Genomic DNA, 21,290 nt, shown 5'->3' on the forward strand with positions numbered 1-21,290 from the left:
GTCTCTTTACATCTTGAACTACAGTCTTCCTATGTTCTCAGATACAGGGACATGGGCCCGTTATAGATCGAATGCTTACCACGGGATGTTCTGCTGCATGGTGGCTTGGAGTGGGGACTCCTTATGTTTCTCCATTTACACACAAGGAGGCACCCACTACTGCTGCACAGTTGAATCAATTTGTTTATGTACACTGGTTTTATATTGTTATTTATCGTGTTTTTATGGTTTTATGATTGTTGTTCACAGCCCTGAGCCCTTCGAGGGAGGGCGGTTTAAAAGTGAGTGAGTGAGTGAGTGAGTGAGTGAGTGAGTGAGTGAGTGAGTGAGTGAGTGAGTGAGTGAGTGAGTGAGTGAGTGAGTGAGTGAGTGAGACAGACAGAGAGACAGAGAGACAGAGAGACAGAGAGAGAGACAGAGAGACAGAGAGACAGAGAGACAGAGAGACAGACAGACAGAGAGACAGAGACAGAGAGACAGAGAGACAGAGAGACAGAGAGACAGAGAGACAGAGAGAGACAGAGAGACAGAGAGACAGAGAGACAGAGAGACAGAGAGAGACAGAGATATGAACCAACTAGAAATGACAGCCAGCTTGGTGTAGCGGTTACTTTTTTTTTAATGCTTTATTCAAGTTCCATAAACATATAATAGATATAACATTACAGTATTTATCATTCATATATCTTAACGAGAGAAAAATAAAAAGAGAGAAAAGAGAAATAGTCAGAAAGAAAAAAGAGAGAGAAAGCATCGTGGAAGATAGAGAGGGAGAAAAAAAGAGAGAAAGAAGAAAAGGAAAAAACAAGAATAATAATAACAATTTGTCAACCTCCATCCTTCATTTTTCAAAAAGTCTCATGTAATGTTTAACGACTTCATATCTCAGGTTCATCAGCTTCCGTCTGTACATACTTTATTGTTTTCAAATAAAATTATTAAATGAAATAAATATTTTGGACAGTATATTTTTGTTCTAGATATTTAATCCATTGATCCCACTGGTTTTTTGTATTGTACGTTTTTTCCAGTTCTTCATTCCCCTGTAATTGAGCAATCTTTACTAACTCTAGCATTTTCATGTGCCAATCAAATATAGTTGGAATATTGGAGGTTTTCCAATTTTTTGCAAGCACTAATCTGGCTGCAATAGCCAAGTACTGAAATAGAAACCTCTTCTTCTTGTCTGTTATTTTACTACCCATTCCCAACAAATATAGTTCGGGTGTAGCGGTTACTGGGTCAGACTAGGACCTGGGAGATCCAAATTCAAATCCCCACTCATAAATAAATCAGGGAGATCGGGTAAATGTAAAGGAGTAAGATTCACATACTTGGATCTGATTTCCTTGAATCTGAAACAGTGTAGTAATTGGTGGGCCAGAGATTCAACTGAGCCATCATTACATGGGCACAATCTTTTAGTCTTTTCTTGCTTGTTAAATCTGCCATGTAACAAGGCAGAAGGCATAACATTAAACCTGGTGAGCATTATGGCTCTCCTTTGAGCAGGGTTTATTAAATAATACAGGTAGTGTGCCAAGTGGCCCTGTTCAAATGGGAGAGAAAAATACAGGAGGGAGCATGTTTTCTTGGCTGCAGTGATTAGGGTAGAGAACTCTTTATCCAATAGTTGACCTTTTAATTTTCTATAAGCTTCTGAATAGGACAAAGGACAAAGTGAATCCACTGACAGTCCAATAGAAGCCATTTTTTATTTGATTATGGAAAAACAGGGGTTGGAATGGGTGTCAGAGAGCAGACGGTGGACCAGGGAATTACAGTCCGAGAGAAAATGGATTCACAGCCAGACAAAGGGCTGCATAGGAACCTAACTCCAGACAAAGGGCTGCATAGGGCACGCAATGTGGGAGTCCAGTTATCTTATGAAAAAATCTGGATTGAAAGGAATTCAAGGAGTGGTTAATAGCTTGAATCCAAATTGGGACTCCATAAAACAATCTCGAGGCAACTTTGGCATTGAAAAATTTGAGGGCAGGAGGGATAAAGGAAAGGCCACAGCTGTAGGAGAAACATAGTAACGCTGACATACTGTTAGATGTAGTAAGGAGAGCAGCCTTCCTATGGGTTGCCCATGAAAGGTTATAGGAGAATGAAAAGCCGAGGTACTTATAGCACTTAACCTGTTCAATTTGGGTGCTATTCATTGCCCATGTGAGCTTCTTAAAGCGACTAGAGAAGACCAAAACCTCCAACTGCGCAAGTCCGGGCTCGGTGGCGGGAGCCACGGCCGCACCCGGACAAATGGGAAAGCCACAGCTGAAGTTTCTTCAGTAACAATTTAGCAAATTGCAAGTATCAGCCCAGTTGTTCCAAGAAGAGGATACATGTACACGCTAACTGATTCAGGGAAGAGAACCACGCAGTGAGCATACAAAGGCACTGGGGCAACTATGAAGTCCTAGATATTAATGGAGGCAAGTTCTGATCTGGACTTCTCTTTTGGTACAATCTCCATTCACACTCTTCAGGCAGCCAACAGGTTATGCTGGACATAGGAGCCCTCATTCCATCCTGCTGCTCTCCTGCTTTGTTACCCAAGTCCAAAGAAGACTTTCTTAAGACTTGAAAGCTTGCAATAATTTCAAATACTCTAGCACTGCCCCAAGCAAATCTGTACAGTCATCTGTTCAAAAGTGCTCTTCTGGAAGCCCCATGACAAATCCCCACGTCCTAAGGGGCATTTGGGATAGTGCCATTTTAAAAAGAAGGCAGAGAAGTGCATGAGGTCTTACCTGGATCTTACCCAACTGTTTAAATTCATATTCTGGATCCGGATCAAAATTAGTCATGTGCTTATGTGTTATCGATGACACCATCTCCTTGCAGCAGCTGAGAAAATAGATCATGCCACTGAAGCTACAGTGAGGCATATTTTTAAAACATACTGCATCAACACGCTACGTTTTCTTTGCATGCCTTTGCTTCAGTTTACTTATTATTTTAATACGCCCCTCTGCCATGGAAGATTGCTGGGAAACCTTGGGCCAGTCCCCAGAGCCGTAGCAAGGGGGAGCTGCGCCCAGGGCACATGTGTGCCCTGCGCCCCTGTCACGCCTCCACCCACCCATGCCTCACCCACGCCCACGCACTGCATGCGCCCACGCACTGGCATGCGCCTCCGACAAGACACCCCGCCATCCTCTGGACACTACACCATTGCCAGTCACTCACTTTCAATATAGCCTACTTCACAGGATTGTAATGAGGATAAAATATAGAAGGGGAGAATGTTGTAATCCACTTCGGGTTTCCCATTTGGAAGAAGTGTGGACTATAAATAAAGTTAACAAATAGTTACTGTTATGTTTTACTGAGAACATGTATGAGAAGCTCTCTGAACACTCTAAAGCACAATTAAGAAGTTGGTTCTGTCCTGGGTGCAGTTTTCTCTCCCTCCATCCCTGATGGAACATTACTTTTATTAAGCAACAAGTAATATTCTAGTTAATTAGCACACTGTTTCATCAGATACACATTGGAAATACTCCATTCTAAATGTGTTAATGAGAAGTAACCTTCCCAGGAACTAAGCTCAGGACAAATTCAGAAAACTGTGAAGAGCGACACCTCAGCAAGATGAGATAACTAAGCCAAAATAAGGATTGTGTTGGAAGGAAAATCGAGCTACAGTGGAAGGCAGCACAGAGTTAGCATAGGGATAGATAGGATGTTCCCTGAACTTTCCTTTGTCCACTCCTACTGCTGTCCCTTTGTTACCCAGCATGCTACTCTTAGGGGCTTCCCTTCCTTCCAGTCATTCTCTTTCTCTCTCTCTCATCCTTTGTCCTCCATGAGGGCTGGACATGTGTTCTACTATTTCTCCGCATCCTAGTTCAGATAAATAGCTAGAGACCTTTACTCTGCCTTTCCTATCCAGTATGGAGTTCTCTTATAATAAGGAATTTCTATTTCTTTACTAACAAGCCTAAGTATGAAATTATTTCTGAAACAGCCAAACTACAGAATTCTGCTGTGCAGAGTTTCAGCTCTGCTTATAGGGTGCAGTTGGCAGTATGATAGAGGCCTTTCTTGACCTTCAGCATGGTTCAGCAGGCAGGAAGCAGGTCAGATTGGTCAGGCAGAGATGGATATACTTGGTTCTGGGAAGCAAGGAGGCCAGGAGAACCACACAGTCAAGCACAGTCTGGAGGTTGATGGGAGACACTGGGACTTTAAGTGGCTGAATTCCCCAGCAGCCAATTAGGCTAAAACTTAGAATTTGTACACCACTTTTGACTATTCACTTCACCTATACACACTCTCTCTCTGATCTTTACAAGCATCCTGTAAAGCAGTTGAATATTATTATCCCCATCTGCAAGAAGGGGAGTTTGAGACGGAGACAGCAGCTTCTTTATTGAATTTGTGACTTACACTCAAACCTGGGACTCACAGAAATGCTCTTCTAGTCAACAAAGATCAGGTTGGACTGACTGAATGAAACAGTGCCAGAAAAGGGCCAGATTGAGGGGTGAATCCTGACAACATCTGCATAAGAAGTAAAAGATGGTGTATAAGATGTTCATCTGATTACTCCTTGGGTGGAACCAGTGGTAACAAATTACTCCAGTACCTTCAGCCAAAGACCTTTGCAGTTATGCAGGAATACCTTCATTGGCTTGGATCCTTGGCAGCAGGAGAACAGCTGAGCTACATAAATGGTCACTTTCATACCTCTCCTCTCCAGCTGCAGCCACCCATACCTCCCAAAATTGTTCCCCTGAGTCACTGAATCCTCAGGAGCTCAATGGGAGTCAAGATTGGAGGGGAGAGTGCAATGAAAGGAGAAAATTGGCCCAAAATTGCTCTTCCATAAGCTTCTCTTGTATCTGGCAGGAAACAGGTAACTTTATAACTTCTGATCTATGTGCCTGTTGGCATGTACACAAGGGTGGTCAAGCTGACCAATGGCTAATCAATAGGCTTGGTCATAAAACAGTGACCTCAGCAACTTATTTACATACAGACAGTTAACCCTTTAGTAATTGAATTGTGACAGACACTTGCAAGAAGATCTCATCCAGCCAATGAGATTCAGAGGGACTGACAGTACCTTAAGACATAACTGGAAAACTTGCTCATCTTGACAGCCAGGCTCGCAGCTTCTCCTTCCAGGCTGAAAACATCCAGCAGCTTCCGCTGTTCCCGTCTCTTTATTTCTGCATCGGTCAAAGGAAGGCTCTCGCGAGAGGTATGGTCTGGCACCATGAACAGCAGCAGGTTCACCATCCACTTACTCAGCATGCTGTGGAACTCTGTCATCTGCAGGAATCAAGAGCGGGTTGGCTCAACTAAAGTCACAGGACTAACACGAAGGGTTTGTCTGCACGGGTTATTTGCCCCGAGTTGGATGATGTTGGCAAGCAGGTTTCTTCCCTTTGTACACTTGTAGTACACTTGTGCATCTCCTGGGGTTTCCACAGCTATTCTCCAACTCTCTCAAAACCTGTTTTGCTTTGAGGTTTTGGGGAAGATTGAAGCAAAGCCTGGGTGACTGCCGCATGGGTGGGAAAGTTCAGAGTTTCCTGGTCCCAACAACAAAGAAGCCATTTCCCTACAGTAGCCTGTCTCCAGCCATTTCCTTACAGTAGCCATTCCCTTTCCCAGCTGCAGCGGGTTTTTCATCTTTAAAAATCACAGTGATTTAGCAGTGTTCTGTTGAAATATTGTTACACCATAAGACGCACCAGGTTCTCTGAAGTCCCAGTGTTCATTAAAAAAAAAACCTGTAGCCCATTTTGTCAAGAGATTAGCTCACCTAGCAGTCTCTTGCCTATTGGCTCAGCCTGAGGCACTTTTAACTGATCACCTCATAGTTGTAGGATTTAAATATACTCAAAGAGATTCTTAATAGCACAGATGTGGAATGGAAAAGAAAGTTAGCCAGAGATAACCTGAGTTGCTTTTGTATCAAAATACTTTACTAGCTTAGGGAAGGGTTACATGGGATAAAAACAACAAATGCTATACTTCTCTGTTACATATTTAGAGTAGAAGACTATATCTTGTATTTGCTATCTAGCCTCATGATTCTGAACAAGTGTGACTAGTGGTGCTCAAACAAAGAAAACAGACAACTTTATAACTTCTGATCTGTGGTCAAGCTGACCAACAGAGGGGTATCTGGGGGAAATGCTGCCCGGAGACCAATTGTCTCCCCCTCCCGGCTCCCAGCTGGCAGCAGGCACTCCCTTCTGCCCTCCCCTGCGGCGACGCCAGAAGCGACTGCTGTCCCTTGGCCTCTGAAAGCTGCTTTTATAAGCACTGAGGCTGGGGGCAGGGCTGGGGGGATGGAGCCCCACCCCACGCTGCCTCTGGGCTGTGGCCACACCTCCCCAAGTCCCACCCCCAGACTCAGTGCTTATAAAAGCAAGTCTTGGAGGTCAGGGTGGGGAGTCAGACCTCACGCTCAAGAGCACGGATTCAAAGGAGCGTGGTTTGGCTCAACGTTATTTTTTAAAGTGAGGAAACTACCTATATCACTGAAAGGCCACAAAGCCAAGCAGAACATGCAGCAGGGTTGGGGGTCACTAATGTCTCACGCAGAAGCTTAACAGAAGGCCCAATTGAAGCATCATGCAGGTAGACATATCATTCTGAAATGGAATTATCTATCAGAGGTAAAGCAGGGAATAGGGAAATGCAAGCATGAAGAGCTTGCACCCAAGGGGGTGGCTAAGAGTTACCTCCAGGTAGGAAAAAAATGTCAGGCTTGAGGCAGCACCAAATGCTAGGAAGAGAAACCATCCAGTCCACCTCCCAGTCCCATCCTTATCATGGCATATTTATGCAGGCTGGTTCACATATTAAGAAGTAGACTATTTGGGTCTAAAGCCCAGTCTGTGTAACATGAAGATGTGACCAGTAGTTCCTCCTCAACTCCCCTGCTACCCAATGCATGACTTGGATCGGAACCATGGTGCCCACAGAAAAGGGGCTTCATCCCTCTTCCTGTGCTATCTTCCCAACCTAAGATGGTCTTGAGAACACTAATTGGCCATTTGCACCCACACACAGAGGAAGCTTCCTGCTGCTGTGCTCCCTTTCTGCATGATTCCTTATCTTTGCCTCCTTCCAATCAGGCTCTTACTGGAGGGCAGGGGAAATGCTGCCTTACCTGTGTCCATTATGACTATGCATTTTAGTTGCAAAGCAAAGATGTAGCAGAATTCATGCCCACCGCAAGAGGCTGTCTGTTGTGTATCTGCATGAATTACAGCCCCTGGGCTTGCCCTGTTCCATCAAAACAGACATGTAGAAACAAAGGAAGTATGTTCCTTTGAATATTCTTACACCTAAGAAGGTTTACTTTCAGAGGGTGTGAGAGTAACATGTGACTCCAATTAATTCAGAGGAAAAACCGCCTGCTTCATCAGAAACTTAGCAAAAACTAGCATACATACTTCCTGGGCAAGTTGGATGTTTCCTCTCTCAGAACTATTACTGGTGGTCAGGAGCCACTGCGGAATCTTCTTAAAAACATCCTCTGGTTCTATCCTTAAGAAAAGAACAAGTCCCCATCAGCAGTACAGCCTTGTAATTTTTATCATCCTCACACCTTCCAAAATTATGATGTGATATATTCTACAGAATCATCAAATTATCTGCTGAGAGTATCTTACATCAGAAATACACGGTGGGAGGGGGGTGGGGGGCTCATGATACAAGGGAGTCACAGTTCTTCAAACAGCTCCAGTGCAGTTTGGACCGATCATTCCTGACCTGACTATGAAACTGGCACTTGGGCAAGGGCTGGGCTGAAACCAATTCTGCAGAAAAGATCTACTCCTGCCTACATGATGAGATGCTGGGGGAAAGCACCAAAAAAAGAGGGAGGGGCTAAAACCTTTACTGAAAAACAGCATCAAGTATGACAAACAGCACTGGAAAGTGAAAAAAGCAGCAGCAAGGCATTAATTAATCCCTTCAGTTTCCATCGCTTGTTTGCCACAATTGCATCCCGCTGCTCTAGCTGTTTTTCTGCTTGTTGTGGGGAAAGATTCAGGGTTGTTGTATGTTTTCCCTTTCAGGAAGAACAGCTGCTCTTGGGGAGGTAGCTTTCGAGCTGAAAATGGCAAGGGGAAACACACTGTATCCACTGATGTCCCAAACACAAGGACAGCGAGGGGAGAATTCTGCCAATGCCTCTGTTGACATTCTCCTTGTAAGGGGAGCCCTTCTTTGAACCTCAGATGAAAGAAAATGGACACAGCCAGGGTTGGCGGCCTTCAACTCTCACTCCATTCACAATTCTATGAACTATAATTATTTCACAGTGGCGTAGGAGGTTAAGAGCGTGTGTATCTAATCTGGAGGAACCGGGTTTGATTCTACGCTCTGCCGCCTGAGCTGTGGAGGCTTATCTGGGGAATTCAGATTAGCCTGTACACTCCCACACATGCCAGCTGGGTGACCTAGGGCTAGTCACAGCTTCTTGGAGCTCTCTCAGCCCCACCTACCTCACAGGGTGTTTGTTGTGAGGGGAGAAGGGCAAGGAGATTGTAAGCCCCTTTGAGTCTCCTACAGGAGAGAAAGGGGGGATATCAATCCAAACTCCTCCTCCTCCTCCTCCTCCTCCGTCAGCCAGATAACGAATCAGCAATTGATGGTGTTTTCAAATGGATGGCTTCCTTGCTTCTTGTTCCCAAGATGCCAAAGGCACACTCTGATACTAGTGCTTGTCATTCTACACAGCACAGAGCTCTTAAGACCATGGTTGTTTCTGCATGGTCAAAATATCCTGGGTTCAGTAAGAAAAATTTCCCTGTGCAGCCAAGAATTCTGCACAGTTCCCAGTCCTAAAGTAGGTTAGCCCTACTTTAGTTCTTTTAAAAAATCCCAGGGTGAGCCTGCTAGAGCTTGCTACAGTGTGAACCCCAATCAGGAGCAGGAGCAGTTTATTTTTCCCGCCCATCCGCCTGATCTCCCCATCTGACCTTCATTCACACTGCCACTCAAAAACAACAGCCGATTAGAACACGGGACACCGGGCATGCTCAGAAATGCTTGCAAAGTAAATACAGAAGTCCTGGGTTCGTGTGAAACAAGCTGGAGTATTTCCTTGTTTGACTTCACTGGAATCCTTCAAAAAACGGGCGGCCACGTGAATTGATACCCCAGGATAAATAGACCCAAGTTTAAAAAACCCAGTGATGCACAGGTATAATTTTGCTGTGCGGAAACAACCCATGACCTAGTAGAAACTGTTCTTCCAATTCTTTTTTTTGTCCTTAGTACCTTCAACTATCTGAAAAAGAGTTCCGGAGAACTCAAAAGTTTGCATGTTGTGTTGTGTTATTTGGGTTGGTTTTAATAAAAGTTATTACATTTATTTTTATTCTGCTTACTTCATTTATACCCTTTCTCCCCAATGGGAAGAAAACAACTTGCATCGTTCCCCTCTACTCTATTTTATCCTCTCAACTATTCTGTGAGGTAGGCTAGGCAAAGAGTGCCTGACTGACCCAAGGTTCTATGGCAACATGGGGATTCAAACTTGGGTCTTTCACATCCTAGTGCAAGACACTAAGGACTACACCATGCTGCATCCCAAATGACACTGAAACATGCCATTTGTTCATGAGTTTAGCTATGGGCTACCATAACCTGGCCTGGATGAACCAGGCTAGCTCAATATCATCAGATCTCAGAAGCTAAGGTTTTGGATGGGACTCCAGGATTCCTTGACAGCGCTTTCCACCACATTGGCCAACACAAACATCTAATTTATGGCTGCTAAATGACTTTCTTGACACAGATATACCAGTTTTCAGTGTATTACGCAGAAGAAAAAAGTTCTGTCACAAGAGAATATCTGCCCAGGCAAACAACAGGGAGCTCTCCAGAGAGGGAAAATTCAAAAATCCTGAAACGAATGTTAACTTACAGGATATGAATTATTCTAAACCTTCGGTCCTCTGGAGTTTCACAGGAACCAGTAAACTTCAACAGATCATTCATCTGAATCAGCCAGTCAGTAACAGTTTGGAAAAATTTCACCCAGTCATTTTCAAGCATCTCTGACTTTGGCTTGCTGGCTAACAATTTGAATTCCCAGTCTTCCAAACTATTAATCAAACTTGTTAAAATCCTTGTGACTCCTGGAGAACAAACACAGAAATAAACAAGAAATAAAATGTTGGGATCTAGAAGGGCAAGGGAAATTAACACAAATGGCACAAGACAGATTAAATGTTCCTGGAGTTGCAATTACAAGTTGTCATTTTGCTGTCACCTATTTCAAAAGGAGGCATTAAAGACAAGTCATCATCCTTAACTAGAATTCATAGACGCCTATTTGGAAGAGCTAGAAATAGAGGGCAACACCTGTCCTCAAGAAAGGCCTGATGTCAATTCTAATTGACACGAATACTGATCATCCATAAATTCTCTTCTGTTGGCATGTGGGACTCAAATTTGGAAATTTATGAATGGGAACGTGCGTCTTGAAGAAAGTGTCAAAAACCGAACCGAAAAAATTATACAAGACCCACGTATGCTGCTATAGTGGCTTCAATGTATTACACACTTATATTTCTCATCATACATAAAATACAATATAAACAATGCCTATTTGTATTTCTATTCCAATTAGACTCCTTCGGAAGGAGCGCTGTAGTTTCTTCCTGTGTGCTTAATCAATTCGCACCCAGTTTAGTCCAACGTATCATGAAAGATTACAATCTTGTTCTTGATATGTTCATATCCAAATTAATGGTTATGGAATTATTTTCCTGACATTTATAAAGTTCTTATCCTTCAAAGTATATTACTGTTCTGGATACGTGGCTGAAATCTTACATGATCTCCTTCCGGAGTCCATTTAAAGGAGCCTTGTCCCCAATGCGGGACAATTTGGCCCAAGTGCCACTTGGTATAGGCTATCTATCTTATAGCTATTGCTCTTCTCAGTTCCCATGATCTAATCCAGGGGTCCCCAATCTTTTTGAGGCTGCAGATACATCTGGAATCCTGACACAGCATAGCTGGCTGAGCAACAAAATGGCTGCCACAAAATGGCTGCTGCAGGAGGCAGAGCCAGCCACACAATGACTGTCACACCTTCACTTCAGTAACACAGTGCAGATCTTTGTGCCATGATGGCAGCTGATGACAAAGCAACAATTAAGAAAAAATTGCACAGCCAACCAAAACTCTGATAGTCATTCTGGAGATGTGCTGAGCAAAACCCCTACCTGGGCTCACCCTAGAAACACTTGGCAGGTGCCAGAAAAGGTGCTAGTGGGCCCTACAGCATCCACAAACACCGCATTGGAGATCCAAATCTAGTCACTCAGTTTTATCCAAAGAATTTCACCAGTCTTCTGGGCTTGTTGGTTGAAACACATTCAGCATCCCCATAACTTTTGACCTCAAAGAAAGCTGCCTCATGAAAGTCCTGCTCCATGACTCACTTCATTGCAACTGGAGACTTAGGAGCATGAGTGGGAAAACACTGGCACTGATAAGCAGTTGGCATTGTTTTCCAAACCTATTCTGTTCACATGGATTCATGCTTTATTTGGGAAGTGATCTGAAGTCTCCACACAAACACAACATTTAATCTCTACACAAGGGAAAAGGTGGCATGGAATGGCCCAGGGGACCCCAACATGGTTTCCGCCAACACTTCTTCCGGTGCCCACCAAATGCTTGTACAAAGCGGGTGAGGCTAGGTGGGGCTTTTAACCAGCAGAACTTCTGACTGTCTGGGCAGATCAATAACCATCCTGTTAAAGATAGCTTCTGTCTGAAATATTTAAATGTTACTATTAGAATTACCTCACTCCCTGATATTTTGTGATGGGTTTCGTCTCCTGCAGCACCCTTTTTTGATTGTGCCCACTGCCCTGTGTCAGAATTTCAAAGGTGCCCACAGGCTCAAAAAGGTTGGAGACCCCTTATATAGCCCAATCTTGTCAGATCTTGGAAGCTAAGTGGGGTCAGTACTTGGAAGGGAGACCACCAAGAAAGACTCTGCACAAGGAGGCAACGGTAAACCACCTCTGATTTTCACTTGCCCTGAAAGTCCCTTGTTAGGGTCACTATAAATTGGTTGCATCTTGACAACACTTATGTACGTAATTTCCACACAAACCTCCAAGTGGTCCTGTCCAAGATCAGTTTTACCATTTGATTATGCTGGATAAATGCTCTGAGCCTAAGGCCTGTTCAACTAATTAGGAGTAAACCACTTTAGGAGTGCCCAATTAATAAGCCTTACATGGCAAAGCTTCTTTGCTCATTTGTAAAGGAAGTCTTTCTGAGAAGTCTATCTGCCTAGCAGTGACTTTCTTCCAAGAAAGTCAGAGTGACATATGGGGTTCTCTTCTCCCTGTTTCTGATGGTGAGTATTTGTTCAATACAGCAGATCTGCACAATATGAAAAAGCAGGTATCAAAACATCTGGCTTTGAAGAACTAATTGCAGACAAGAGGTGAAGTTGAAATGAAGAAAAAATAGAAAATGTACCTTACTGAGGAAATTTCCATTTCCATCTGATCAATTGTATTCAGGACTTTGTGTGTGTGATCGTACTCACCAATACTGAATACACCATCTTTGAGGGAAGCTCCCTTAAGTCCTGAGAGGGGAACTGGTAGCAATTGGTGCAACTGCATGTATGAGAACTGAAACCTTTTTTAAACAAAAGAAGCACCAATCCTATCCAAGCATTAGTTTGTACAAGTGGCCCCTAACAGCTGGCTGTGCGCACAGAGACCCTAGGCAGGCAGGCATGAACTTGCTTGCTTCAATCGGGGGGGGGGGGGGGCGAAATGTGTACATGCTGCCCCTTTGAAAGTAGCACCAAGTGGGGGGGAGGAAGAGGAAGTGAACTGGATTAAGAAAAATGTGCAGGTTACCAGCAGATAATGAGGCAGAGCTCTCTATCATAGTAAAATACATAGAAAATACCTCCCACCCACGCCCATTTCCCTGATTTCAAGACAAGCATACTGCACGTCAGTGTCCAAACATGTGAAGTTGTCCCTATTCCAGCCATTTTATCCTCACAATCATTCCCCTACACAGGAGCCTGAATGAGAGTGACTGGCTAAGTTGGACCTAACTATACACTGCAGGTTACAATGAACACATGACTGTGAGTCAATCAAGGACCTCTTCCCTACCTGACTCACAGTCACACATGCTTTGGAGGACTCGCCTTCAAAACCTCGCATTGGTACGGCTCAGAGTGCTATGAGGGGGAAAGGAGGGGCTTTGGCTTTCATTCCTGCCCCATTTTTTCTAGTGCAAATGGTTGGAAACTGGGCTCTGCTTGGCCATTCCTTGAGTTCCACATGTCCTGGAATCATGTGGCCAAGGAGATGCAGAGCTCAAAGAAAGGACAAATGGGGCTGTTAGGGGGGAAAGTTCTCCTTCCCCTCCCTAATAGTGCTCCAAACTGCCCAGAGCTATGGACTCGTCTGTAAGGTAAGTCCAGAGGTGGGATCCAGCAGGTTCTCACCAGTTCCCGAGAGTGGGTTACTAATTATTTGTGTGTGCCGAGAGGGGGTTACTAATTGGGTCTGCTTTTCCATTAGAAATTCCATTAGGTCCAAAAATCCTAAAGTCCTGTTGTTTCCTATGTGGCTGGTTAGCGAAGGTAGAAAATGGGAGATAATTCTCCCTGTTGGGCTGTTTTAAAAACATGTTTTAGAAATATGGTAAAGTTCCTTGTTTAAGGAAAGTATCCTTCTTTTGATTTCTAGAAACAAAATTAAGTATTTGAAAGTATTAAGTATTTGACAGGCAATCAATTAGAGGAGAAGTAGTTGTTTCTGTTGGCAGTAGACGATAGGACTTGCTATAATGAGTTTAAATTATGGACAGAAAGATACCAGTTGGAATTTAGGAACTTTTTTTTTACAGTAAGAGTTTTTTTACAGTAACAGAGAAATTATTAATGCCCCGCCCCCAGAATGTCCGGCCACGCCCCCATCATGCCCCGCCCAGCCCCATTGGCGCAACACCACTGTTTGAATCCCACCACCAAGGGAACCTGTTACTGAAATTTTTGGATCTCACCACTGGGTAAGTCCCCCAACGTACATGTGAGTTGGGTTGAGATCCCTAACCCCACTGGTGTCACATAGTTGAACCCCCACCTATGATGGCTGACTGGGGATTGGATGAGATTCTCCCTGCTGGCAGTCTGACATTTTAACAGCATTGCCATGACCCACATCACGTCTCACCATTGTCCCCACCGCTCCTTATAGCATACTGATGACAGAGATGTTTGCAGTCTTCGTTGATTTCCTCCAGCAGCTTCCACTCAGGAGGCATACCGCCCTTGAGAGTCTTGTGGCGGCTAAGCACAGCCCTTCCTAGCTCCATCCACTCTTTCTGAAGCTTTTCAGCTTTCACCAGGGGCTGTATCCTTGCCAGGTGAACATCTCCCCCATACAGATCCAACTGCTTGTTCAGTATCTGAAAGAAAAATGCAGCAAGCACTGTCGTTGGCTCCTGAAATCCTTCCCAAGGCTAGCTGGACACCACAACCTTCTGGAGCACTAACATCCTGCTTGTCTTCGGACTGAAAGCAGATGCAGTGAAGACTACCAAAGTACATACTCACTCTCCAACACACATCCCTGTTTTACTTTACTCCCCAATTTCAGAGTGCTTAACTATTTGTTGCTGAATTTATCTCCACTAGCTGAGACCTGCCTAGCTAATGTGCAAATGGTGGGCCACCAAGGAAGTCCAGGGTCAATCTGCAGAGTCATGCAATGGCAAACCACCTCTGAATGTCTCTTTCCTTGAAAAATCCGTGGAGTCATGGAAAGTCAGCTGGGACTTGACAGGACTTTCCTCCAGCACTGCTGTGAGTGGAAAACAGCTTAGATATCATTTTGGCTGAGGAAAAATAGGCATAGGGCAGTGGTGGCGAACCTTTGGCACTCCAGATGTTATGGACTACAATTCCCATCAGCCCCTTGCCAGCATGGCCAATTGGAGTGCCAAAGGAGTGCCAAACAATTGGAGTGCCAAAGGAGTGCCAAACATCTGGAGTGCCAAAGGAACCTCCTTCCTAGGCTGCCCATGCTGCACTCTCCTACATGCGAGTTACATTTTTTTAATTAGCACTTGGGCTTCCTGTGTGTGTGGTTGGCTCTACCTTCTTTTTGTGGTTGCACCTACCATAGTACGTCAGTAAGGCACCCAGAGGTTAAAAAGATTGGGGACCCCTGCAATATAGTGTATTTTATACTTGGTACTAAAAAGCCCTTACCATCTCCCAGTCTTTGAGGTCCACTAGGATATCATTCAACAAGACAGCTCCTTTTGCAGAAGTGTAAGTTCCTTTTCCACTGCAGGGTCAAAAGAAGAAGATAGGAATGATATTCCGATGGATTTCTCTGATTTTCTTCCTATAACTTCATTTATACCCCACCTGCCTACTGAGAGAGTGATCCTCTAGACATGTGGTTCCTAGACTATTTCCTATAGGATGATAAACCAGCAACCTTTGGAATTCAAATCCAGGTAACTCAAAAGACCGTAAAAGTACACAATCGATGGATGGAATGGATCTCCATCTCTATTTCTCCTCCCTATAGAGCCACGAAATCAGTTAAGTTTGGGAAGCATCATTTAGCCTAAAACCCCATGGGGTCCCAATTCAGATCAGGACTGCAGTGTGGAGAGGAAAGGGTCTCCTCCCTCCCTCCTATACTGTTTCCTCAAGCTGAAATGGTCCTAGAGGGAGTTATTGTATAATGTTGGAGCTACACACTGTGTATTCTATGCAAGAGAAGCTCTCAAATGAGGCAAACTTCCTAGGGCCATTTCGGTTCGGGAAAACAGCAAGGCGAAGGGAAGGCAAAGAATCCCTCTACCTCCCAACCTGCACTCCCAACACAAAGTAGGTCTTTGCCAGCTTTAAAAACAATGATCCCCACAGCTGCTGTGTGGCTGCAGAGAAAGCAACTCAGCCCTGGACCCACTAAAATATGTATTGTGCGGTTTGACCCTAATTGATAGCCAATGGAACACCTGAAGGATAGGTGCAAAATGTACATTCCACTCAGTTTCCATTAACGGGGTTGTCTACTCAGCTTCCAGTGAAGGGGTCCTCAACTTGGTACTTGTGGGTGCCATGGTGCCTGCTGGAACTTTTTCTGGTGCCCACCAAGTGTTTTTTAAAAGTTGACGGAGTCAAGTAGGGCTTTTGCCCAGAAAGGATTCAGATCGACTACTGGAGATTTGGCGGTGCAGATTTTTTCAAATGTTGCTTTGGCAGCAGTTGCCACTGAAACACAAGGATCTGCGCCATATTGCTGAAGTTAAACAGTGGCAATCCTGTTGTGGCTGGCTCTACCTCCTGTGGCAGCCATTTTGTGGAAGCCATTTTGTTTCTATGCCTACCCTGCCAAGTTAGACTTTCAAAAGTGCCTACAGGCTGAAAAAGGTTGGGGACCCGTTTAAATAGCCATCAAGCTGCAGAATTCTGCACTAGCAGCAGTTTCTGGGTTGTTCACAATGACAGGCTTATGTAGAGAGTGCAGTGCAGCTGTCTGGCCTTGTGGTTATTGTAGCATGGACCAATATGGTTAGATTAGTTAGGTCAGAGCTACCCTCTGAGCAAAGGCCCCTTTTGCACGTGCAGAATGCACTTTCAATCCACTTTCACAATAGTTTGCAAGTGGCTTTTGCTATTCCACATAGTAAAATCCAGCTGCAAAGTGGATTGAAAGTAGATTGAAAGTCCATTATTCTGCATGTACAGAAGAGGCCTAAATGCAGAAGGAAGAAAGCACGTTTTCCAGTGGCATTAATTTGCTTCTCCAGCAATAATGCTGGGCCAGCACAACCCCTAGACCAGGGGTCTTCAAACTATGGCCCCCCAGATGTTCATGAACTACAATTCCCATCAGCCCTGCCACTTGGCCTTGCTGGCAGGGGCTGATGGGAATTGTAGTCCACGAACATCTGGAGGGCCATAGTTTGAAGACCCCTGCCCTAGACACTTCACTGGAGTCAGCAAGGGTCAGTTGAACCCTGTTCAACACAGGAAGTACTGAACTGTCCACGATCTCAGCCTTTCCAACCAGCATCACTTCCATCTTGTCAGGATTTAGTTTTGACTTGTCTAATCTCAGCCATTTTACCACAGCAACCGGCTCAGGATCATTTCAGCAGCGCTATGCAGTCCAGATAAAGAAATATAGAGCTGGATACTATTTCCTGAGAGACAATGGAAGAAACTGAAGCACCTTTTATAAGCACATTGTTCTGAGCCTGGGCTGCCTTGATGTATGTGCACAGGTCTGTTAATACAATTTAAGTATTACCAGAGTTGCATCCGAGATTTGGAAAAACAATATTTATATTCCTTGGGTGAGTGCCAGTGTGATGTAGTAGTTAAGATGGACTCTAATCTGGAGAACCAAGTTTGTTTCCCCACTCCTCCATATAAGTGGCGGACTCTCATTTGGTGAACCAAGTTTGTTTCCCCACTCCTACACATGTAGCCTGCTGGGTGACCTTAGGCTGGTCACAGTTCTCTCAGAACTCTCTCAGCCCCAGATGCCTCACAAAGTGTCTGCTGTGGGGGAGAGAAAGGAAAGGAGTTTGTAGGCCACTTTGAGACTTCTGACAGTTGAAAAAAGTGGGGTATAAATCCAAACTCTTCTTCTATCCTAGTCTCAGGAATATAACATCTCTCAGAGCTAATTACAAAAAGCTAAGACAGAGGCCCTTTCCGCACTGCAACGGTGCGGGAATGCGTCGGCATAAATAATGCCGACACACCCCCCTGGAACCGTTCGCATGGACGGTCCCGGGAGGGCAGCAGGCGGTGGCGCAGCCTTCACACAGGCGGCGCCGTCACCGAATGCCTACCTTGTCTCCTGACTTCCAGCTCGTCGCAGAAGCCAGGGGACAAGCCAGGGGACAAACTGCTGCCGTTCGCACGGCAGCAGTTGGAAGCCACTGTTACCGAAATACCTCGCTCACGGAGGTATTTAGCATCCCTGGGACGCTGTATTCCGCCCGTGCGGAAACAGCCAGAAACTGGAAGCAGTTTTACAATTTAAAATTCAAGAGAACTGCCTGAATTTAGTACTAAACACCATAAACAAACTGAATGACTATAGCCTACACATTAATACAGTTAGACCCAGAGGTGGGATCCAGCAGGTTCTCACAGGTTCCCAAGAGTAGGTTACTAATTATTTGTGTGTGCCGAGAGGGGGTTACTAATTGGTGATTTTGCCACGTGATTTTTGCCTTAGTTACACCCCTCCTATCAGCAGTAGCGGCAGAACTTGAAGCAGTCTAGCAGGAGGTGTACCGGCGTGCGTGGCAGCCTGCGCCTGCATGCATTCGTTTCCCGCCCAAGGACCAGTGCAGTGGCTGTGTCTTTGCCACAGCCCCGCCCAGGAATGCCCCGCCCAGGAATGCCCGGCCACGCCCCATCATGCCCCGCCCAGCCACATTGGCGCTACGCCACAGTTTGAATCCCACCACCATGGGAACCTGTTACTAAAATTTTTGGATCCCACCACTGGTTAGACCTATACATAGTGAAACTCTCCAAGTTTTTAATTTCATTGCTATTCTAATCTCAAGGTGAATGCAATAGACAAAGGGATAACGACAGGCCTAAAAGAAATCGGTTTTATCCCCATACTAGAGGCTTCATGTGTGGAAATAGAGAGCTAAAGCACTGCATGGAATGAAAGTCAATATCCCATTCAGCCTCTATTGAAGGGATGGAACTTTTTTTTTCTCCAGGCAGTTGCCAGGCCTAGGTAGACACTTCACAGCCACCATAGAAATACAAGACCATTCAAGACTCACAGGAAATCATCCCGGAAGTAACTGAGCCACCTATTCATGCCATTCATAATGGTACTTAATTGCTGCCTGCTAGAGTCTTCAGCTTGATTTATCTCTGCGTCAATTTGGCGCAGGAATTCTCTGTACTCCTGTGTCAGCTGCTGCAGACAAGAAAGATCCTTGGCATCCTGGGCACGTTGTCAGAGAGAGATATTGGGGGTGGGGGGCGGGGAGGGGGGAAAGGTTGGCATAAGAGATTACACTTTTAAACAATAAAAATCAATATATATTTTTTAAAAAAACCTTCCCTCTAATGGACACTTGCTAAGTAAATCTGCTAAGTGAATAATACTTTTCGCTCATCCTAGTAGTACACACAATCAAGAACTCACAACTGCAATACTGTCTGAGTGCACTGAAATTGGGTCACCTGCTCTTATGAGCACGAAGCGCAGGGCATAAGGCCATCAGACCCAGCCTTTAAACCATTTTACAGTTTCTGGTTTACATCCAGTCCAGGCCCAACATTAATTCAGCCTCTTAGCCCCATGGCAAAAAGATGCAGCATTGATTTCCCCACTATCCCCAGCATCTGAGCAGTGGTATCATTCCACAGGAGTAACATTGTGCCTGCCACAGTCTCAGTTAACATTCCTGCTATAGCCTATGTTAAGCCGAAAAGACGTACCACCATGATACCATCCAGGAGCCCTGAATGACTGGACAAAGGAGAGAGCGGGATGCTGGGGAACAATATTAATCAGGGTAACTCAGAATGACTACTTACAGGGAGGCAGATTGAGAAATGGAACATATATCTTTTGACTGCAGTGAGAAATCCAAGTCTAATTTTGATCCAGAAAAATAAATTAAACCTCATCCTCAGTATCAAAAGTTTGGGAAATGCTGAGCTAGCCTAAGGTTTTGCAATGTGCACAAGCCATTGGCATACATTAACTTTATTGATGAATATTATTTCCCAGAATAAAATTTGGAGGATAGGCAACATATTATTTGATGATGCTTGGCTGCCACTGAGAGAAATGCACGTGCGTTGGCTTCCACTGATAATCGATTTAGGGATTATAGCATACAATAGGCTGGATCCTGTGGAAAATATCCACAAACTGAGGAGGGTAATTGGGGATGGTGGGAGGTAAGGAAATTTGCTACCAAATTCAGCCACACTTCAAACAAAGACTTATTTGCAAGCCGGTGAGAGCCAGCATGGTATAGTGGTTAAGAGCAGGTGCACTCTATTCTGGAGAACTGGGGTTGATTCCCCGCTCTGCCACTTGAGCTGTGGAGGCTTATTTGGTGAACCAGATTAGCTTGTGCACTCCAACACTTGCCAGCTGGGTGACCTTGGGCTAGTCACAGTTCTTTGGAGCTCTCTCGGCCCCACCCACTTCACAGGGTGTTTCTTATGGGGGGGGGGGAGGGAAAGGAGATTGTAAGCCCCTTTAAGTCTCCTTACAGGAGAGAAAGGAAGGATATAAATCCAAACTACTATGACTACTCCTCCTCTTCTTCTTTGCTACTATTTTGGACTTGGCCAAATTTGATTATGTACAATGGAAGGCTGCTGAATATCTCAATGGCTTCTAGTAACCTAGGCACAGTGCCACTGAATGGTTCTTGCTGATCTTTCCTAAGTGGCATTATAAAAGAGGGATAAGGGCACTCCTGCCCATATCATGGGAACAGACTGGGTCCCATTAGGGAAATCCAAGAATGTCCTATCCACTTGGTAGAAAATGTGTTCTACTGATGCAGTGGCTTCCTTAACACCTCTCATTAGAGTGCTGAACAGAAAAAAATTCCCTTCCAGTTTATATATGAGTACTACCCAAGCACGAGAGTACTTATTATGGTCAAAAAACTGTAATGCTGCTTAAGATACCAGTAATGCAATATTTTTCGCAATCAGCACAGGGAAATATATGAGTTGATTTCTTTTTTCTCCTAAGTGCCAGTTGGGATCCCAACCCACGAGCAGAATAACTGCTTTTGAAGTGCCAGTTCATACAATACAAAGTCCTAGTGTCCCCCACATATCCATTCTGAATGCTGTAAATCAAACGGAATCTGGTAGTTCTGTGTTTGGGAACACAGACCAAGGAGCGAGGATTGGGACTGTGGTATGAAGGAAGAAAAGGCTTAATCCTCCTCCACCCAGCCCATGTCATTTTCCTGACTTAAAACAACCCCAAGGAGCTGCTATTTAATGACTGGGGCCATTTCAAGCTGGGATTGTGGTTAGGGTTAGTGGTGCAGAGGGGGAGGTTTATGCATCCTATCAGCACATGCCACGATCCCAACCGAAAGGGCTCCTTAGAATTAAGCTCTAAGCACAGAACTGCCAAAGCACCTGTGGTGAACATGGAGAAAGGGGGGGGGGGGGGCAAGAGGCGATTGTAATGTATGTGTTTGGCCCCAAGATTATGGAATTCAGGTACTCTTAGGCAATCACACAT

At 44.7% G+C, this 21,290-nt stretch overlaps 1 protein-coding gene across 1 annotated transcript in view; it reads right to left on the reverse strand.

Annotated features, from left to right (window-relative positions):
- Positions 1–21,290, reverse strand: part of AXDND1 (axonemal dynein light chain domain containing 1) — a 65,869-nt gene that overhangs the window by 15,631 nt on the left and 28,948 nt on the right. Inside the window, exons 13-19 of the mRNA XM_048497817.1 lie at positions 18,835–19,001; positions 15,263–15,341; positions 14,223–14,457; positions 9,911–10,124; positions 7,428–7,521; positions 5,078–5,286; positions 2,757–2,853 (exon numbers count right to left, since the gene is read on the reverse strand). Coding sequence (XP_048353774.1) covers positions 2,757–2,853; positions 5,078–5,286; positions 7,428–7,521; positions 9,911–10,124; positions 14,223–14,457; positions 15,263–15,341; positions 18,835–19,001 — 1,095 coding nt within the window. The remainder of the gene's footprint in view (positions 1–2,756; positions 2,854–5,077; positions 5,287–7,427; positions 7,522–9,910; positions 10,125–14,222; positions 14,458–15,262; positions 15,342–18,834; positions 19,002–21,290) is intronic.

The sequence above is a fragment of the Sphaerodactylus townsendi genome, linkage group LG05, assembly GCF_021028975.2.
Source record: "Sphaerodactylus townsendi isolate TG3544 linkage group LG05, MPM_Stown_v2.3, whole genome shotgun sequence".
Classification (NCBI taxonomy): domain Eukaryota; kingdom Metazoa; phylum Chordata; class Lepidosauria; order Squamata; family Sphaerodactylidae; genus Sphaerodactylus; species Sphaerodactylus townsendi.